The 20578-nt window shown below is 42.9% G+C and overlaps 1 protein-coding gene across 3 annotated transcripts in view; it reads right to left on the minus strand.

Annotated features, from left to right (window-relative positions):
• The window catches only part of kif4 (kinesin family member 4), a 106531-nt gene that overhangs the window by 44670 nt on the left and 41283 nt on the right, over window positions 1-20578 (minus strand). For 2 of the 3 annotated variants that reach the window (XM_041195879.1, XM_041195877.1), the window contains exons 17-20: window positions 7680-7824; window positions 6952-7062; window positions 2014-2097; window positions 318-428 (exon numbers count right to left, since the gene is read on the minus strand). In XM_041195879.1, the coding sequence (XP_041051813.1) occupies window positions 318-428; window positions 2014-2097; window positions 6952-7062; window positions 7680-7824 (451 nt within the window). The remainder of the gene's footprint in view (window positions 1-317; window positions 429-2013; window positions 2098-6951; window positions 7063-7679; window positions 7825-20578) is intronic. The other variant, XM_041195878.1, reaches the window with a different exon arrangement.

Consider the following 20578-nt stretch of genomic DNA (forward strand, 5'->3'; position numbering starts at 1 on the left):
GACTGAATAATTCCCTTAATTTCCCTCATTTTTTGGCTCCTAAATTACCTATTCCTGGTACGCAACTTGTGCTTTCTACTGTGAAGACAGGCACAAAATATTAAAATATTTTGTCCCACGTGTCTACCAATTCCTCATTCTCCATGATAACTTCTCCCATCTCTGCTTCTAAGGGACCACCATTTACATATAATATTCCTGGCTAGTTACTCAGTATTTCCACCCGCACTTCTAGGTGGTGTTTTGATGTTTCTAAAAACACTCAATCTACAGGCTATTATTTTTTGCAACATGTATCAGCATTATAATTGTTGCACCTGTACTCTAGTAGCAGTCCCTTCCATTCCTCTATTTGATTCCTTGCGCTTTTCAGCGGCATCCTTCTGTTTCTGAAGTGCATCACGCAAGCGCTTGTTAGCAGCAGCTGCCTGGGGAGAGAGAGAGAGAGAGAGCGAGGGGGGAAGCCATAGTAACTGATTTCAGAGAGGAATAAGTGCAAAAAAATGTAATAAATGCTTAGGGACCCTTACTTCTAAGCTTTCCTCTCACTAAATCCAATTTTTTTCTGAAGTTAACAAATTCTAGAAAATGCAACTCAAGTACTCAACTCTGTAGAATTATTTTTGTACCATGTCAGGTAATTTCTCTCAGAACTTTGAACAGAGGTATTTTTGAACAAACCGTGGAAACCTTGGCCTAGATATTAAACTGGGAGGGTGTGGCAGAGCATAGTAACAAGGAGAAAACCGAGCAAGGCTGGGGACATGGAGTTAATGCTGAATTTAATAGAATTGCCTTATAATTCTTTTCTTCTGGTTCCTACTCAGCAGTTGACCAAATTGACAGTTATGCAGTGGGTTGTGGACAAGTTATCAGCTTTAAAATTTTGACCACCTCACCAGACTCCCTTGTCTGTTGTGGGGTTAACATGAAGGGCTTATACTCTAGGGCAGTGCTTCCCAAATTTTTCCCAGTATGACCCCAATTAATGCCACTGACTTCCATGTGTGACCCCAGAGTGAAAAGGTTGGTGGTGTGATGGTGGTAAGAGTGTTGTTGGGCAGGGGGGCAATTGAGTGTTTAACAGTTCTGCAGCAGGCATCAGGCCTCAAAAGATCCACTAGGTCATGTTCACCAGAAAAAAAAAAGGCAAGGACTTGAGGCTATTAGCACTCAACCAAAGCTCCATGACAGCCATTGCTACCTCTGAGCTAGTGACCCCAAAATCTTGTCTATGGGGTTGCGATCCACAGTTTGGGATGTCCTACTCAATAGGCAGAATAGTAATGATCAGAATTTCCATCTCATAATTTTGTGCTTAATTACAGGCCACATTACCCCCAACTTGGAGGTTTTAGAAAAAGTAACTAAGAAAAACCTGGGTGCAAATCTCATTCATATCATTTAATGGATTTGAAAACAAACTTATCTGCAGTGATGGGATCACCAGAGGACAATCATTTTAAGTAACAAACTTTCATTTTAGACACTGGTTTATTTACAAGGTATGGAAGAGGAAAGAGAGAACAAAATAAATCTGCAAGTCTCCCATCATGTCCTCTGAACATTTCAAAATGCTTTACAGCCAATGATTCACTAATGATACAGTTGCTCTACAGGTAAAGCAGCAGGCAATTAAACAGCAAGTGTTATAAACAGCTGAACTGTTCTAAACACAATTGGATCAGGAACAAATGCTGGTCAGAACACCAGGATAACAACCTTTCATTCTTCACTGGATCTTTTAATGTCTGGACAAGGAGACTTAAAACACCACTAAATGTCTCAGCCGAAATACAGGCAACACTCCAACACCACAGTCTTGGAATGGGGCTTAAACTACACCAGCCAACTCGAGGCAAGTCTGTTAATTTGGTTAGAGTAATTAATGCTCAAATGCTGTTTGTTTCTATATTGAAGAAAATTTGGACCCACCTGCACCCCCACCCACAATCTTCCCAACTGCCCAAACTTCCCAAATATGAAGTTTCTGCCAAAGGTGCCAACACTCACCTCTTCAGTCTTGCGTCTCAATACATTTGCTTGCTGTTTATAGTTTCGTTCTAGTTTCAATAGCTCATACTGTCTTTTTCGGTCCTAAGGAAAAAAAAATTTAATAGATTCTTTCCATCCAGGATCAGTGAATTTAATGTAGATGCAACTCTGGAGTAAAGAAGCTGTTAAAAGGTGAAAATGTTGAGTCTGCAACCAAGCACTACTCTACTTTCACAAAGTAGAAAGTAAACAGGTCAGGAAACTATTTATATAAAAAAAGGTATAAAAAATAGAAAACAGATTGCAAGAGTTTTTCCAAATTTGTAAAACTGATGAGATTAGCATAAGTAAATGTGGGTCCCTTGGAGACAGAGGCTGCAGAAATTATAATGGTTAGTAAAAGAAACAATATTTGTTCAAAGTACTGCTGTGTCCATCTGTATAATAGAGGAGACAAAAGGAGCATTATGGAAATTGTGGGAACCAACAAAATAAGGAACGTTAGTAACTTAAAGTTTAATTTTAAAAAAGTGCTAAAGAAATTAATGGGACTAAAACTGCTAAATTCCCTCTATTTGATTACCTTCACTCTAGGATTAAAATATATGGCTTAGGGATTATGGACACATTGGTTCCTGTGAACTGGAAGGTAGCAAGTGTAACTTCACTATCAAGAAAGTAGGGAGAAAGCAAACAGATAGGCTAGTTTGGCTGAGATCAGTAAGGGAAATGCTAGAATCTAATAATCATGTGGTAACAGGGCACTTGGAAAATCACAATACAAGAAGGAGCAGCTGGCGCTCCAGCACATGCCACCAAGAGCCACGGCGAGCTGTCGCTGACCAGCACCTAGCGACACCCAGGGTCTATAGATGCTGCCTGGCATTCCTGCTGATGACAGAGAACCAGTATCGCCGAAGACTACACATCCCTGGACAACTGGTTGCTCACACCTGCCACCTGCTGCAGGATTTGGCACCATGGGGACATGGAGGGTATCCACTGCCAGTGGCACAAAGTGACAGCGGCAATCAATTTCTATGCCAGTGGTACCTTTCAGGGCTCTGCAGGTGATGTCCCAGAGGTCACAAGCCTCCACCTACAAATGCATCCATGCAGTCATGGATGACATCTTTGCGAGAGCACACAACTACATGCATTTCGCCTAGGACCAGGACAGCCAGGATACAGGAGTGATTAGATTCACCCAGACCTGAAATTTCCCACAAATTCAGGGTGCAATCCACAGCACTCTATTGCAACATGTGGTAACTAAATCAACCGCAAGGGATTCCATTTGCTGAATGTGCAGGTGGCATGCAACCATTAGAAACGCATCCAGCAGGTGCGCACACAATTTCCAGGGCGTGTGCACAACACCTACAGCTTCAGTTGGTCACAGACCCCGAAGTCTTCCAGGGTCCATCCAAGCTGCAGGAATGACTCCTCGGGGACAAGGGCTTCCCACAGAGGACGTGGCTGATGACACCTCTTCAGTGGCCTCAGACTGCAGCAGAGCAACAGTATAATGAAGCTTATACTGCAATTGGCAACTTGGAGTAAACCACCGGGATAATGAAGATGAGGTTCCGGTGCCTGGGCCGGTCTGGTGGAGCCCTGCAATACGGTCCGCAGAGTGACACGCATCATTATCTGCGAGAAGAGCTGGCTAAGATGGAGGAGCTGCATGTCTTCTCCAATGAGGACTACGCAGACGAGGATGAGGGCGAGAGGTCCTGGGAGGCGACAGCTCTAGCACTGGCTAGACGAGGCAGGCATCCTTCATAGTCATAGTCGTGGTGGTGGTGGTGGTCATGGAGGAGGTGGAGGAGGAGGGAGGAGGATGACGATGACCCCATAGATCCTCACATTGCGTCTGTGTGCGTTTGACTCCAGTCTGGTTTATGGCTGCACAGATACCCTCAGAATGCTCCTGTCATGGAGACCCAGTGGAGGCCCTAATAGTTGCTTGATTGCAGGAGGATGATGATGACATGCAGTGAGGACACTCCATAGATTTCATATAGCCTCTGAGAGTGTCTGACTCCTGTCTGGCCCAAGGCAGCTCACTTGTTCTGTGATCAGGGTCATATCAGAGAAGCAGCCATGAAACTTTAGAAGCACCTGATCCTTTGCCTGTCTTCAGCACCTGAGCCCTTCATGGATCACAGCATCAGTGGTCACAGCCGCTGAAGAGGTGGGGGCAAGCCCCACCTTAGGAGGTGCTGAGAGCACACAAAGTATGAGAACACTCTGTCACCGCTTGCCCACTCCATTCTGTCAGTAATGATGAGCACTGCCAAGGTGCAGGAATCGGTAATGTGTCCGGGGAGAGGCCAGACCATCACTGTGCTCCAGAGGCTGCACAGAACACAAGGAAGAGGCCCTGGACTGAGACAACCTGCCCTTATCTTGTGCAGAAAGCTTTCCCATCTGTGTGACAAGGCCACTGCTCATCAGAACAAGGAGCCACAGGCAGGGGGACATTTTTGGGAGTTCACTGACAATAGTGAACAGTATGTACAAGTGATCACCACCATGCCCAGACTGTGCAACTAATTCTTAACTTTCCTAACCCTGCTGCTACATCTTGGTGCTCTCTGGACTTCCACAGCTGAGGTGGAGGCAGCCTGCTAACTGCAATGCCCTGTGATGATTTTGGCGGATGTCCTCTGGAGGGTTGATATTTGGAGGGCCCCAGCCTGCTTTCAGGATCCTGTGGCAGTAGCACTGTCCTCTGCCTGAGGAGCTGGAGCCTCTGAGGTCACAGGAAGAGGAGATTCAAATGGGCCAGGTGCTCTTGGCGTCACCAGGATGGATGGATCCGGAGAGCGTACCTGCTGATCCTCCTCCCTATAGGTGCCTGAATGTTCAAGGCTGACTCCTTCAGGAGCAGAGGTAGCCGGAGTGAGATTGGGATGCCTTGCACCCCTCTCACGTACACACTGTTGGAGGCCAACTATGGCATCAGCGATGGAGTTAAGCCTGTGTAGCAGTGTAGGAGCAACGTCCTGGACCAAGGTCTCCATGGCAACCACCATCCTACCAGCATTGACATGCCAGCACTATCACCTCAGTCTGAAGATGGACAGACCCCATCATGTCTTGCAATCTGAAAGTGCAACGGACATCCCTTCCTCATGTTCCCAAGCTTGCCTTGGCAGCACCAGCAGTGGTGACACGACAGAGTACACAGGCTTGTCATCTGACGTGAACTCAGTAAATTCGTGGCCTCCAGCAGTCCCGAGTGCTGGACAGCTGGGAACTCTCTGCTGCCACCTGCTGTGGATCTGACAGTGCAACGTGCTCACCAGACTGTGATCCCGAGGCTATTCTAAGGCAAAGTCCCACTGAGGTGTGCGCCTCTGTACTGGTGGAGGGTGTGGGTGAGCGCTGTGATGGGGTTTCAAGGAGGGTGCCTTTGGATTCCTCTTCCGAGTTATCTTTCAGACTTGGCTGGAGGCCCTGGGTCATGGACTCTGTAGGCCATTGGCCGTTTCCCAGATGTGCCTGTGAAAGCAAGGGGGAGATAATTAGTGCATGGCAGTGGCCTGTGAAACAGGACATATTACTCACAGTATGGTTGTCTGACATATGTTGCATTGCTGGACCCTCACTTGTTAAAGCACAGCATAGTGCACTGGCAGCAAAGGACTGGTCCAGACTGTTGCCAGCCAGCTGGGTGGGTCTATTTTCAAAGTCAGTGAGGACCTTGGTTTCAGGTGTTCCTCCAATGATCTGTGATCTCTCCCTGTTGTTGTGTGCCAGCTTGTTCTGCATGAAGAGATGGAGAGTCTAAGCAGGACACCTGCCAGGCCAGATGATAAGTATGCCTGGCATGTATGGGTGTTGAGTGGTCCCATGGGCAGGATGAGGACAGTGAAGGTGCATGTGAAAGAGTGAATGGTGATGTCCCCTTGAACTGGCAATGAGTGAGGGCCCTGTGGATGTGTGTTGGGTTTGTGAGCATGAGAGTTGAGAGTGATGAGAAAAGTGACTTATTCTGGCGGAATGGAGGAGCTCAATCATCCTCTTGCGAGACTGGGTGGCTGTCCTCTTGACGGGCATTGGCATTGACTACTGCTGCCACAACCTCGCAAGCCTGGTTGGTGAGGCCACTGCCCATCCTGCGGCCACAGCAGGGGTGTAGGACATCCCAGCAGAGCTCCACTGCATTCAAAAGATGTTCCGGAAGACGTGTTGCTGAAACGGGGTCTGCAGTCTTTTTGCCTTCATGTCTTCCATGCAGTTGTGGTCTGGAAGCACAGATGTATGCTTGCAGCTGCACTTTAAATATGGTGCCTGGCATGATGAAGAAGTGATGGCAGACAGGCAAATGAGAGCCTGCCCGGGATTGAAACTGTATGTTTCCCGGGAGTACATAAATAACGTGGCAGGTTTTGGATATGGCGTAAAAACCCGCCATCGCGTAAAATGTAATTTTACCTGCCCTCTACCGCACTTAGTACAAATTTGGGACGATTCCGCCTTAGGTCTACAACACCCACATAGAATGCTCAGTCTCAACTGTGTAGAACTTGAAAGCTAAGCACTTCCAAGAGGAAGTTTACAAGTATGAAATTTTTCATTAAAGCTGTGAAAATTTACAGAAGTGATTCTTGAAGAACTAAAACAAGACGACAGGAAAATTGAGGGGTGCTGAAGGAGATGCTGGCCTCATACAAAAGCAAAACACTACAGATGCTGGAAATCTGAAAAAAACTCAGCAGGTCTGGCAGCATCCATGCAGAGAGAAACAGTTGGCATTTCAGGTCAGTAACCTTGCATCAGATGAGGTCAAACCGATTCAATTCTCACTTGCTTTCCACAACATACAATTATTTCTCATCAGCCTTGGCTGCTGCGATAGAAGTTTAAAAAAAAAAAATTTTCTAGCAGGAAAACCCCAAATGTTCAATTAAACCAAATTCTGGATATTATAAACAAAGGCCTCACTTTTTCCTTAAGTTGCAGAACCTCCTTGTCCTTTTCTGCTTTCCATTTACGAGACTTCTCAGCTTCCTCTTTCATTTGTCGCATCAGCTGAACTCGCTGATACTTTAGTGCCTGCAAAAGAAAAGGCCTGTGTAGGTTTGATCCTTTGAAAAGATCCTTGGAAGAATTTGAAGGACATACTAAAATTGGACCTGGTATAATTGAGATTCTGTCAATATTTGGTTTATGTTAGAAGCTCATCAAATTACCCCCATTGGCAAATGCACAGGTATGTGTGGAAACAAACCAGACGTCCCTACCTTAATCAGTGCTGAAATACCTAAAATTTAAGCTGGGAGGACAGGGCATGTGCTACACACTAATTACCTCAGTATTCTCAGATTGAGGATAAGAAAAAGAATCTAAAGTGTGCCTATGTTAGAATGTTGTGTGCCTGTGGCACAGTATGCCCATGATGCAAAGTCACTACTTCTTTGTACCGGGTGTACTCCAATTCATTGAATATATTGGAAAAAAATACCAGAAGGGAGAGGAAAACAGAAAATTACAAAAGTTATAAAAGGTGGTGATGGAGTCAGGAGGTGTTTGAAAAGGTGCTGAGATTGAAAGTAAATGGTTAAACAGAAACCCAACCTAGCAATAAGCCAAATTATGGAACTGATTTTAAATTCGATACAAACTAGAGTTTTATTTTTGATGCAGTTGTTAAACAGGAGGGTATACTGTACCTGAATTTCTTGATTCAATTTACCGACTGTTCCTTCAGTCTTCTCTTTGAATTTCAACATTTTTGATTGCTCCAACAACTTCTTTTTAAGATTTGTCAATTCAGCTTCCAACTCCTGCAAACGCTTTCGTCGGCGCTCGCTAACCCTATGGACATATATATTATACAGCTAAATAAAATCTTTAATTGATTACCTTCAGTGACTGGATTCAGAACGCACATCATTTTCTCCCAAAGAGCAGCTCATATGGAAGTGCCATCCCAAACCAAATCACAACCTTGTCCCTTTAAGCAATAAGCATTTACAGCATGTAATTTTGGTCTCTCAACACTTGGAACTTATGTTCATTGCAAACTGTCAGTTTCCATATGCAGCCAGTTCATTAAAAATGTGCCCTTACAATTCATGAATGTGACAAATTGCCATAGGCCGAACAACCCTTCCAATTAACTGCATTGCCTGTTAAAAAGGTGGAAAATATATCTTCAGATTATATTCATTCTAAAACCAACTCCAATTAATTTAGGTAACCAGAAGTACAATCCTTAAAATGGCTGAAAACAAAGAATTCAAAATCTTTAGTAGTGCTTCTCAATAACTTCCAATAGTCTTGAATTATTAAACAAACTTTACCAGCGTAAATGAAGTGCCTCTAGGGAGTCATTATCTATGAGGTCATAGAAAGAAATCAAGAACTGCATAGTTCCGATCCAGTCAGGTTCCTGTCTTTTCTATGAAGTCCATGCAGACATGGTTGGAGATGTTTGACAATGGTGAGGCAACAAATTTATATGTTTTCACAAATAAAAAATTGCAAACAATCAGACTTCTAATGGATCAGATTAGGGACTGTGTCCCCATTTCCGACTCTTCCAAATCACTTATAAATACACCTATAAAGAGCTTTGACCCAGGCATTATGTAATCTTCTGACAATTAACTTATAAATAGTGGTAATAGCAAAATCAGAAATACCAGCTGGGTCAGATGATTCAGAGGAAAATTTCTCTGGGCAAGACAGAAAAATGTCAAAAGATAGTATATTTGCATTTTCTATGAAAAATGAAAATATATTTCTAAAAGTGATATTTCAGGCATGACAGAGCCACACTTGTCACATAACCATGCAGAAGAATTTTCAAAAAAGTTCAATTCTTACTCCATTATTTTGAGTTAGTGCCGAACTAACATACTGTTTAACAGTCACTCATATGGACTTCAACTGCGTTACTATTCTTAGTTATACATATAGTTACTTATGCGTGGATCTCTTATAATGTTGGAGATCTCTGTCAAGTCCCTAACATTATCAACTAATTACTTAGGTGTCAGGCTTGCCTCATAACAGTCCTTCCTCAGAGTCAGATGGTGATGGGCTCAAATCCCATTCTAGAGACTAGAGTACATAAATTAAGCTCTCACTTTACTGCACTGAGAGAGTGCTGCACTATCATTGGTGTTGTTTGGCAGTGAGACCTCACTTGCAGGTAGACGTAAAAGATCTCATTGCACTATTCAAAAAAAAGGCAAGCTTCTCCCATTATCTCGGTCAACATTTATCCTAGACACACCTGTGTGGGAGAATTTGCTGTGTTAACTATTTATTATGTTTCCTATATTGCAACAGTGAAATACTTTTTTGAAGTGGAAAAATTGGCAATTGAAGTACACTGGGATGTTCTGAAGTCATGAAAAGTGATATATAAATGCAAGCATTTTTAACTTTTAATCTAGCCTCTAAGTACTTTCCCCATGTGCATAATTTAAGCTTCTTAATCCCATCAGTAGACACTAGGACTCAATATTCCAAACTCAATGAATCATATCTTCTACTTCACCATACACATATTAACCGTATGGCCTCGAGCACATCTTTAGTAATTGAAACTTTGTAAAAATGCAAAACTGCAAACCTAAAAAGTTCTGCAAATATACAACTGTTAACATACATAAAGGGGTAATACAGACTGATAACAGGTCATATCTGCGTCGGCACAATTAAGCTTATTGGCTTCCATGCCCCCACATTTACAACTATTCCAGTTTCTCCACCCAGGGTTCAGCTCGTTTACAAATTCAGAAGCATAGAATATTATAGATCTGAGGTTCTCAAACTGATTAATTCCAGACTGTGGCATCATACAGACTGCACAGGTGAACAAAAGGTAATTAGGGGAGATTCTTGCCTCAGTTGCACATAATCTCCAAATACCCCTGCTACAGGAGGAACACTGTCCACTCAAGTCCTTAAAATATAGATCTTTGAGCCTCAACTCCAGATTATCCAAAAGGAGGCCTTTGCTGGATCATATCCTCTATACTATCTGCCACATGTTGCTGATATTGAACCAAATATTTAGCCCCCCTGTAAAATAGATTCTATTTGCACATTCTAGTACAAGTCAAACTTGGTGGGGTACTATGCAGGCTAGGATTTCAAATGCTGCATCTTTCATTTTTTCTCCTTGAATACAAGCATTGTTGTTAAATAGTTAACTCTTCCTGGCTATTGGAAGTATTTCTACAAGGTTGCAAGCTACTACTTCCTCAACAAAATAAAACAAGATCATCATGGCATATAGAACACAGCAGTCAATGGACAGCTGCAGTAAGCTTGTTCTACCTGATCTTGCAACTAACCACATTAAAAAGAGAAACCAGCCTCAAGAACAAAATAGGAGTAGTGCATCCACCCAAATCTGCTCCCCCATTCAATACGATATTAGCTCATCTTCTGTTTCAACTCCTCCAAGCTACTCACCATCCTGATTTGGAAATATCACCATTCCTCCACTGTTGCTGGGTCAAAACCCTGGAACTCCCTTCCTAACAGTAGTGTGGGTGTATCTACATCATAGAGACTGCAGCAGTTCAAGCAGGCAGCTCACCACCAAGGGCAACCAGGCACGTGCAATAAATGCTGGCCCAGCCAGCAAAGCCCACACCCCATGAATGAATAAATCGGAATAAAACTCCCACCTGCTCCGCATATCCCTTAATTCCCTGAGACAAACGTTTTTGCTCCAACTACCCTGTCAAGTCCCATCATTCAGAATCTTGTATGTTCTTGACTCAACACCTCCAATGCATGTATTTTCTTAATTCATTTATGGAATGTGAACACAGGCAGGGCCAGCATTTTTTGCCCAGTGCCAATTGCCATACAGTGATAGTAAGCTGCCTTTTTGAACCACATACTAACCACTGTGGGCACACACACATTGCTGCTAGGAAGTGTGTTCCAGAATTTTGACCTGAAGGAGCAGTAATAGCTCCAAGTCAGGATATGTAGGGTTTGGAGGGGAACTTGTAGGTAGTTGCATCTCTGCTGTCCTTGTCCTTCTAGGTGGTAGAGATCATGGGCTTGGAAAGTGCGGTCAAAGGTGGTTTAGTAAGTTGTGCAGTGTTTCTTATAGATGATATACACTATTGCTACCATGTGCCAGTGGTGGTGAGAATGAATGTTTAAGATGGTGTCAATCATGCAGGCTGCTTTTACAGGATGGCATCAAGCTTCCAATTATTCCAGCAAGTTCTTGACTTGTGCCTTGTAGATGGAGGGCAAGTTTTGGGGAGTGAGGTGACAAGTTACCACAGTCTTGCTCTTGTAGCCATAATATTTATATGTCTGGTCTGGTTAAGTTTGTCAGTGGTAAACTCCAAGATACTGATGGGACGTTCAATGATGGTAATGCCATTGAACATCAAGGCGAGATGTTTAAATTCTCTTTTGGAGATGGTCATTGCCTGGCACAAATGTTACTGCCACTATCAGCCCAAGCCAGGTCTCAGTGCATGCAGACACAGACTGCTTCAGTATCTGAGGAGTTGCAAATGGTACTGAACATTCCAACTTCTGACCTTATGGTGGGAGGCAAGGTCATTGATGAAGCATCTCAAAAGGTGGTTGGGCATCGGACACTATCCCTAGAAGCTCTGGTAGCAATGCTCTGGGGTTGGGGTGATTAGCCTCGAAAAATGACAACTATCTTTTGTGCAAGATATGACTCCAACCAGCATGGAGTCCCCCAACCCCCTCAACTCAGATTCTTTGATTTCAATTATGCTAGGGCTCCTTGATGCCACACTCATTCAAATGCTGTCTTGATGTCAAAGGCAGGCACTCTTACCTTACCCATTTCTTCTGTTCAATGTATGGACCAAGGCTGTAATGAGGTCTAGAGGAGAGTGGGCCTGGCAGACTACACAGCTGCAGGGTCTTGCTGAGTAAGTGTGTGATTAGATAGCATTATTAATATCACTTGATGACCGAGAATAGACTTATAAAGCAGTAATTGGCTAGGTTGGATGTCATGCATTTTATGTCTAGTACATACCCAGGCAATTTTCCACATTAACTACCTTGTAATGAGCAGCTTGGCTAAGGGCATGGCCTGTTCTGAAGTCAAGATGCCAGCACTACAGCTGGGATGCTGTCAGGGGCAATAGCCTTTGCAGCATCCAATACCTTCAGCAGTTTCTTGCTAGTACCTGCAGTGAATCAAGTTAACTGAAGGTAGGCATTTATGATGGAGACCTCATGAGGAGGCAGAGATAGATGATCCCCATGGTACTTCTGGCTGACCATGGTTTCAAATTCTTCAGCCTTGTCTTTTGCACCATGTAAGATGGGGGCATAGGTAGGCTAGACTGGGTAAGGTGGCATTTCCTTCCTTGGAGGACATTAATGAACCAGATGGGTTTATAATGACAAGCTGGCAGATTCATGGTCACAATTACTGAGAGTAGCTTTTTATTCCAATTTATAGAAACGTAGAAAATAAGAGCAGGAATAGGCCATTTGGTCCTTCAAGCCTGCTCCGCCATTCATCACGATCATGGCTGATCATCCAACTCAATAGCTTGCTCCCGCTTTCTCCCCATATTCTTTGATCCCTTTCGCCCCAAGAGCTATATCTAACTCCTTCTTGAAAACATACAATGTTTTGGCCTCTACTACTTTGTGGTAGAGGATTCCACAGGCTCACCACTCTGGGTGAAGAAATTTCTCCTCATTTCAGTCCTAAATGGTCTACCCCGTATCCTCAGGCTGTGATCTCTGGTTCTGGACTCCCCCACCATTGGGAACACCCTTCCTGCATCTACCCTGTTAGAATTTTATAGGTTTCTATGAGATTCCCCCTCATTTTTCTGAACTACAGCAAATATAATCTTAACCTACTCAATCTCTCCTCATATGTCAGTCCCGCCATCCCAGGAATCAGTCTGGTAAACCTTCACTACACTCCCCCTATAGCAAGAACATCCTTCCTCAGATAAGGAGACTAAAGCTGCACACAATATTCCAGGTGCGGTTTCACCAAGACCCTGTATAATTGCAACAAGACATCCCTGCTCCTGTACTCGAACCCTCTCGCTATGAGGGCCAACATACCATTTGCCTTCTTTACTGTCTGCTACACCTGCATGCTTACCTTCAGCGACTGGTGTACGAAGACATCCAGGTCTCATTGCACATTCCCCTCTCTCAATTGATAGCCAATCAGATAATAGTCTGCCTTCCTGTTTTTGCTACCAAAGTGGATAACCTCATTTATCCACATTATACTGCATCTGCCATGCATTTGCCACTCATTCAGCTTGTCCAAATCACACTGAAGCATCTCTGCATCCTCCTCACAGCTCACCCTCCCATCCAGCTTTGTGTCATCTGCAAATTTGGAGATCTTATATTTAGTTCCCTCATCTAAATCTTTAATATATATTGTGAATAGTTGGGGTCCCAGCACCGATCCCTGCGGTACCCCATTAGTCACTGCCTGCCATTTGGAAAAAGACCCGTTTATTCCTACTCTGTTTCCTGTCTGCCAACCAGTTTTCGATCCATCTCAATACACTACCTGCAATCCCATGGGCTTTAATTTTACACGCTAATCTCTTATGTAGGACCTTGTCGAAAGCCTTCTTAAAGTCCAAATAAACTACATCCACTGGCTCCCTCTCATCACCTCTGCTAGTTACATCCTCAAAAAATTCCAGTAGATTTGTCAAGCATGATTTCCCTTTCGTAAATCCATGCTGACTCTGTCCGATTCTGCCACTGTATTCCAAGTGCTCAACTATTAAATCTTTTATAACGGACTCTAGAATATTCCCCACTGCCGACGTCAGGCTGACTGGTCTATAATTCCCTGTTTTCTCTCTACCTTCCTTTTTAAATAGTGGGGTTACATTAGCTGCCCCCCAATCTGTAGTCTATCTGGAGACTATATGTGGGAGAATAAAATACATCTACAGGATAACAAAGGGTTAAGTGGTTAAACCATAGTGGAATACTACAGCGAAGTCTCCTTGCACCAGTAGCACACAAACCTGCGCTGTCAGCTATTGTGAAGGAAGAAAAACAAGTATCATAAACAAACTACCAAGAGTCCTTGAAACAAAGTTAGGATGTCTGTTATCAGCACATGAGACATGGCCTAGTCATGCTATCTGTTGTCTGTCCAGATGACTAGTCGCGAGATGGGCTACTCAAGGTTTTGTGTAACTACTTAAGGTTTTTGCGTAATTATAAACTAAGACAGAACAATTGTATGCATGCCAAAGATAAAATTTCAATGTTATTAATTACACAAGCTTTTACTATAACTAGGTGTGTACTCTGATGCTTCCTCAGAGTGCTAGCTAGCTCCGTTGTATGCTGCTGGGCTCTCCGTGATATCACGATTCAATAAAGACTTCCGAGAGAAACCTCCTGGGTCTGAGTGTTCACTCCGTTTTCCACGACACTATAGAATCTCGGAAGATGACCATCAATGCATCCACTATTTCTAGGGCCACCACTTCCTTAAGTACTCTGGGATGTAGATTATCAGGCCCTGGGGATTTATCAGCCTTCAATCCTATCAATTTCCCCAACACCATTTCCCACTATTACTGATTTCTTTCAGTTCCTCCCTCTCACTAAACCCTGTGTTCCCCAACACTTCTGGTATGTTATTTGTGTCCTCCTTTATGAAGATACAACCAAAGTATGTATTTAGTTGGTCAGCCATTTCTTTGTTCCCTATTATAAATTCCCGTTTCTGACTGTAAGGGACATACATTTGTCTTCACCAATCTTTTTCTTTTCATATACCTGTAGAAACTTTTACAGTCAGTTTATGTTCCCTGCAAGCTTACTCTTGTACTCGATTTTTCCCTTCGTAATAAATCCTTCGGTCCTCTTTTGCTGAATTCTAAACTGCTCCCAATCCTTAGGTCTGTTTTTTTTTAGCCAATTTGTATGCTTCTTCCTTGGATCTAATACTATCTCTAATTTCCCTTGTAAGCCATGGTTTGGCCACCTTTCCTGTTTTACTTTTGTGCCAGACAGGAATAAACAATTGTTGCAGTTCACCCATGTGCTCTTTGAATGTTTGCCAATGACTATCCACCGACATCTCTTTAAGTAACATTTCCCAATCCATCATAGCCAACTCGCGCCTCATACCATCGTAGTTTCCTTTAATAAAATTCAGGACCCAACTCTCAGAATCAACTATGTCACTCTCTATCTTGAAGAATTCTATCATATTATGGTCACTCATCCCCAAGGGGCCTAGAACAACTAGATTGCCAATTATTCCTTTCTCATTACACAACACCCAGTCTAGGACGGCCTGTTCTCTAGTTGGTTCCTCAATGTATTGGTCCAGAAAACCATCCCGTATACTCTACAGGAATTCCTCCGCTACTGTATTGTTACGAATTTGATTTGCCCAATCTATATGCAGATTAAAGTCACCCATAATTACAGATGTTCCTTTATTGCACGCGTCTCTAATTTCCTGTTTAATGCCATTCCCAACATCACCACTACAGTTTGGGGGTCTATATACAACTGCCACTAACGTTTTTTGCCACTTAAGTGTTTCTTATCTCTACCCATACAGATTCCACATCGTTACAGCTAATATCTTTCCTCAATATTGTGTTAATTTCCTCTTTAAACAGCAACGCAACTCCATCGCCTTTTTATTTTTGTCTGTCCTTCCTAAATACTGAATACCCCTGGATGTTCAATTCCTACCCCGGTCACCCTGCAGCCATGTCGCTGCAATCCCAACCATATCATACCTGTTTACGTGTATTTGCGTGGTTAATTCATCCACTTTATTGCAAATGCTCCTCGTGTTAAGGCACAAAGCCTTAAGGCTTGTCTGTTTAACATTACTTCTCCTGTTCCCACTATTTTGCACTGAGGTCCTGTTTGATTCTTGCCCTTGATTTCTCTGCTAATCACTTTTCTTATTCCCCTTTCTGTCTTTTGTTCTTGTCCTCGATTCCCCCTCCTCTGACTCCTTGCATAGGTTCCCATCCCCCTGCCATTTTAGATTAAACCCTCCCCAGCCACTCTAGCAAATATTCTGGTATTATGAAGAGTAAATCGTGTTCGACTCATTTGCTAGAGTTCTTTGAAGATGTGACAAGCAAAGTGGATAATGGGGATTCTGCAGATGTAGTATGTCTGGACTTCCAGAAGGCCTTTGATAAGGTGCCACACAAAAGATTAATACACAAGATAAGATCACATGGGGTTAGGAGTAATCTGTTGGCTTGGATAGCGGATAGGCTAAACAACAGAAAGCAGAGTCGGGATAAGTGGGTATTTTTCTGGATAGCAGGCTGTAATTAGTGGGGTGCCACAGGGTTCGGGTCCTTGGGCTGACTATTTACAATCTATATTAATGACTTGGATTCAGGAATAGAAGGTACTATAGATAAATTTGCAGATGATGCAAAATAGGTGGGAAAGTAAGTTGTAGTGAAGAAATAAGAAATTTACAAATGGATACAAACAGGTTAGATGAATAGGCCAAAATCTGGCAGATGGAGTTTAATGTGGATAAGTGTGAGGTTATCCATTTTGGTCAGAAGAATAAAAAGGCAACTTATTATTTAAATGGAGAGAAACTTCAGAATGCTTCAGTGCAGAGATATCTGGGTGTCCTCATGCATGAATCGCTGAAAGCTAGTATAGAGGTACAGCAGGTAATAAGGAAAGCAAATGGAATTTTGATATTTATTGCTAAAGGAAGAGAGTATAAAAATAGGGAGATGTTGTTGCAACTGTACAAGGCATTGGTGAGACTGCACCTGGATTACTGTGCACAGTTTTGGTCCCTCTACTTGATTGAGGAAGGATGTAGTTGCATTGGAGGCAATTCAGAGGAGGTTCACTAGATTGATTCCAGAGATGTGGGGCTTGTCTTATGAGGAGAGATTGAACAGTTTAGGCTGATACTCGCTAGGGTTTAGAAGGATGAGGGGAAATCTAATTGAGGTATATAAGATGCTAAAGGGGATAGGCAAAGTAGACGTGGAGCAGATGTTTCCCCTTGTGGGGCATTCTAGAACAAGAGGCCATAGTTTTAGGCTAAGGAGTGGTAGATTCAAATCAGAGATGAGGAGGAATTACTTTTCTCAAAGGGTCATGAATCTGTGGAATTCACTACCTCAGGGTGCAGTGGGTGCCAGGAGGCTGAATAAATTTGAGGAGATAGACAGATTTTTAATTTGTAATGGGTTGAAAGATTATGGGGAGAAGGCGGGACAAGCTCAAGGGGCTGAATTGCCTACTCCTGGTCCTAGTTTTTATGTTCTTAGGACATCAGTCCCAGTCCTGCCCAGGTGTAACCTGCCCAATTTGTACTGGTCCCACCTCCGCCAGAACCAGCCCCAATGTCCCAAGAATCTGAAACCCTTCCCCTCACACCATCTCTTCAGCCATGTATTCATCCGATATATCCTGCTATTCCTATTCTGGCTAGCATGTGGCACTGGTAGTAATCCTGAGATCACTACCTTTGAGGTCTTACTTTTCAACTTACTTCCTAACTCCTATATTCTGCTTTTAGGACCTCATCCCCTTTTTTTTTTTTAAAACTTATGTTGTTTGTACCAATGTGTACCACGACCACTGGCTGTTCACCCTTTCTCTTCAGAATGTCCTGTAGCCACTGAGACATCCTTGACCCTAGTACCAGGGAGGCAACATACCATCCTGGAGTCTCGTTTGCAGCCACAGAAATGCCTATCTAATACCCTTACAATTGAATGCCCTATACCTATTATTAATTAATAGAATTTAAATTCCACTAGTTGTCATTGCGAGATTTGATCTAGTGTCTCTGGATCATTAGCAAGGGCCTTTGGATTATTACTCCAGTAACACTACTGCTATACAATTACTCCTAACATTCCTAAAGTATGGAAACCAAAACTGCACACTGCATGCCACATGTGGTCTTAAAAGCCTTTGGCAATTGTAGCAAAGCTGGTTTCTTGAACTCTAATCCCCTTGCAATAGAAGTAACATGTTATTTGTCTTCCTAATTACTTGCTGTATTTGCATACTGTGTTCCTTATGTAAGTACACCCCAATTCTGAACATCAACTAAAAATTACATTTTTAAAAATTCTGCTCTTCTATTCCTTTTACCACCTCTCACATTATGTTCTGTCTGTCACCTTGTTGCCCAGCCACCCAACCTATCTTTTTTGCAGCCTCTTTGCATTCTCCTCACAGCATACATTCACACCTGGATTTTTATCATCAGCAAATTTAGATACCTTACACTGAGACTTTGATCAGGTTATTAATGTAGACTGTAAATAGTCCCAACACTGATCCTAGCAGCACTCCAGACATTATGGATATTATAAAAGCGGAGAAGCCTTGGAAAACTTCAAGGTAATCAGATAGAGCCAACATGATCCTGTGAAAGGGAAATCATCTTTAACCAATTTATTGGAATTCTTTGAAATATAATATGGGCAAATGTGAATTTGGTTCACGTTGGCAGGAAGAATAGAAAAGCAGTATACTATTTAAACGGAGGGAGATTGCAGAATGCTGCATTACAGAGGGATCTGGGTGTCCTTGTACATGAATCACAAAGTCAGCATGCAGATACAGCAAGTAATTAAGGTGGCAAAGAAAATGTTGACTTAATTGCAAGGGGGATGGGGTATAAAAGTAAGAAATTGTGACTTGAACTATAAAGGGCATTGGCGAGACCACACTAGAATATTGTGTGCAGTTTTGGTCACCTGTCCCAAGAGTGGGGGTGGAAGAAGAGAAACATACTTGCATTGGAGGCAGTTCAGAGAAGATTCACTAGGCTGATTCCTAGGATGAAGCTGTTGTCTTAAGAAAGATTGAGCAGGTTGGGCCTATACTGTTCAATTTTAGATGCTGAGAGGATGTTTTCCCTCGTGGGGGAATCTGGAACTAGAGGGTACAGTTTCAGAATAACAGATCATCACATTTAAGACGAGGAATTGCTTCTGAGGGTCATTAGTATTTGGAATTCTCTTCCCCAGTAAGCAGAGGAGTCTGGGTCATCGAACATGTTCAAGACGGACAGATTTTTGATTGGCAAGGGAGTCAAGGGTTTTGGGGAAAAGGTAGCAAAATGGAGGTAACTCTTTCGAGTACAAACACGTTTCCATCTGTTCCTATTCATATGAAGTTACATTGTTTCATAGTTTGCCATGGTGAGATTTGAACTCTTGATACTCTTTTGAGTAAACCTGTTTCCATCTGTTTCAGATGAAGTTACATTGTTTCATAGTTTGCCATTGTGAGATTTGAACTCTTGATCTTGGGGTTACAAGCCCAGTACCATAACCACTTGGCTATCATACCAGAACTAGCAAAATGGAGGTAAGGCCACATCACTTCAATCATGATCTTATTGATTGGCCCCTTGAGCCTGCTCTGCCAAATAGCCTACACCTGCTTCTATTTCTTATGGTTTATCATTACCCATATTACTGCCCTTCATCACCTTGTCTTTTCTTTCCTAATTTCCCCTATGAACCCTCCCACCAAATATTTAGTTTAAAGTCTTCGTTACACGATTCAACAGTACACTGACCCCAACGTAGCTCAGTTGAGTGCTTTCACAATGATACAGCTCCCTCTTTCTTCAGAACTGGTGCCAGTGTCACATGAATCACAGCCCATTTCTCCCTGTATCATCTAAGTCTTTAATTTTATTTCTTTTAAACCTCTTTTCTACATGGACCTCATTCACTGATATACAATTACCACTGAACTGTCACTTTGAGCCATGCAGCTCAACTTTACCAAATCAGTATCCCACTCAATTGCCTCAACCTCTCTCTTAGATTTCTAAATCTCTCCTCACCCAATCTCCTCCACCAACATCTTTTAAGATTAAAACTGAATTGTCAGCACTAGTTAGGGTTTGTCAGACATTGATCCCAACCTTGAAGTGGAGCCATCCCAACTGAATAGCTCTTCCCAGAAGAGAGTACCCCATGAACTGAAACCCCTCCTTTCCACATCATTTAAGTCATACGTTTAATTCTCTAATATACTTGACCCAATTGGCACACGGCTCAGACAGCAATCCAGAGATTACGACCTTTTGAAGTTCTGCATTTTAATGTGGGTCCCAACTCTTCAAACTCTCAGCAGATCATTCCTAGTTTCACCAATGTCATTGGTTCCTAGCTGGACACAACAACTGGATCCCTCCCTTCATCCCACCCACATGCCCCCAGCCCTCCAGTTCATCTCCAGTCATGAGACAATATCTAACTCTGACAATAGGTAGGCAACACAACCTTCAGTACTCCGTCACAGCTGCAGATCTGTTCTCCGACTATATCATTCCCTATCACTACCACATTTTACATTCCGCTTAAATGGCCTGCTGAAAGTTTTCCTTTCCAATCTGCAATTTTTGTTCTCATCCGCATAGGTAGCAAATACCTTACACCTGTAGGTACAAGTCAAGGTCCCAGGCTCCTCCATCATGACATCCTAGATCCTTATAGCTGCCTGACTTGCAGTCACACCCCTCCTATCCCTGGCCATTGATCATCGCTAAAGTTTTCCCTAACCCAAGAGGTTGACTGCCTTA

The sequence above is a fragment of the Carcharodon carcharias genome, chromosome 9, assembly GCF_017639515.1.
Source record: "Carcharodon carcharias isolate sCarCar2 chromosome 9, sCarCar2.pri, whole genome shotgun sequence".
Classification (NCBI taxonomy): domain Eukaryota; kingdom Metazoa; phylum Chordata; class Chondrichthyes; order Lamniformes; family Lamnidae; genus Carcharodon; species Carcharodon carcharias.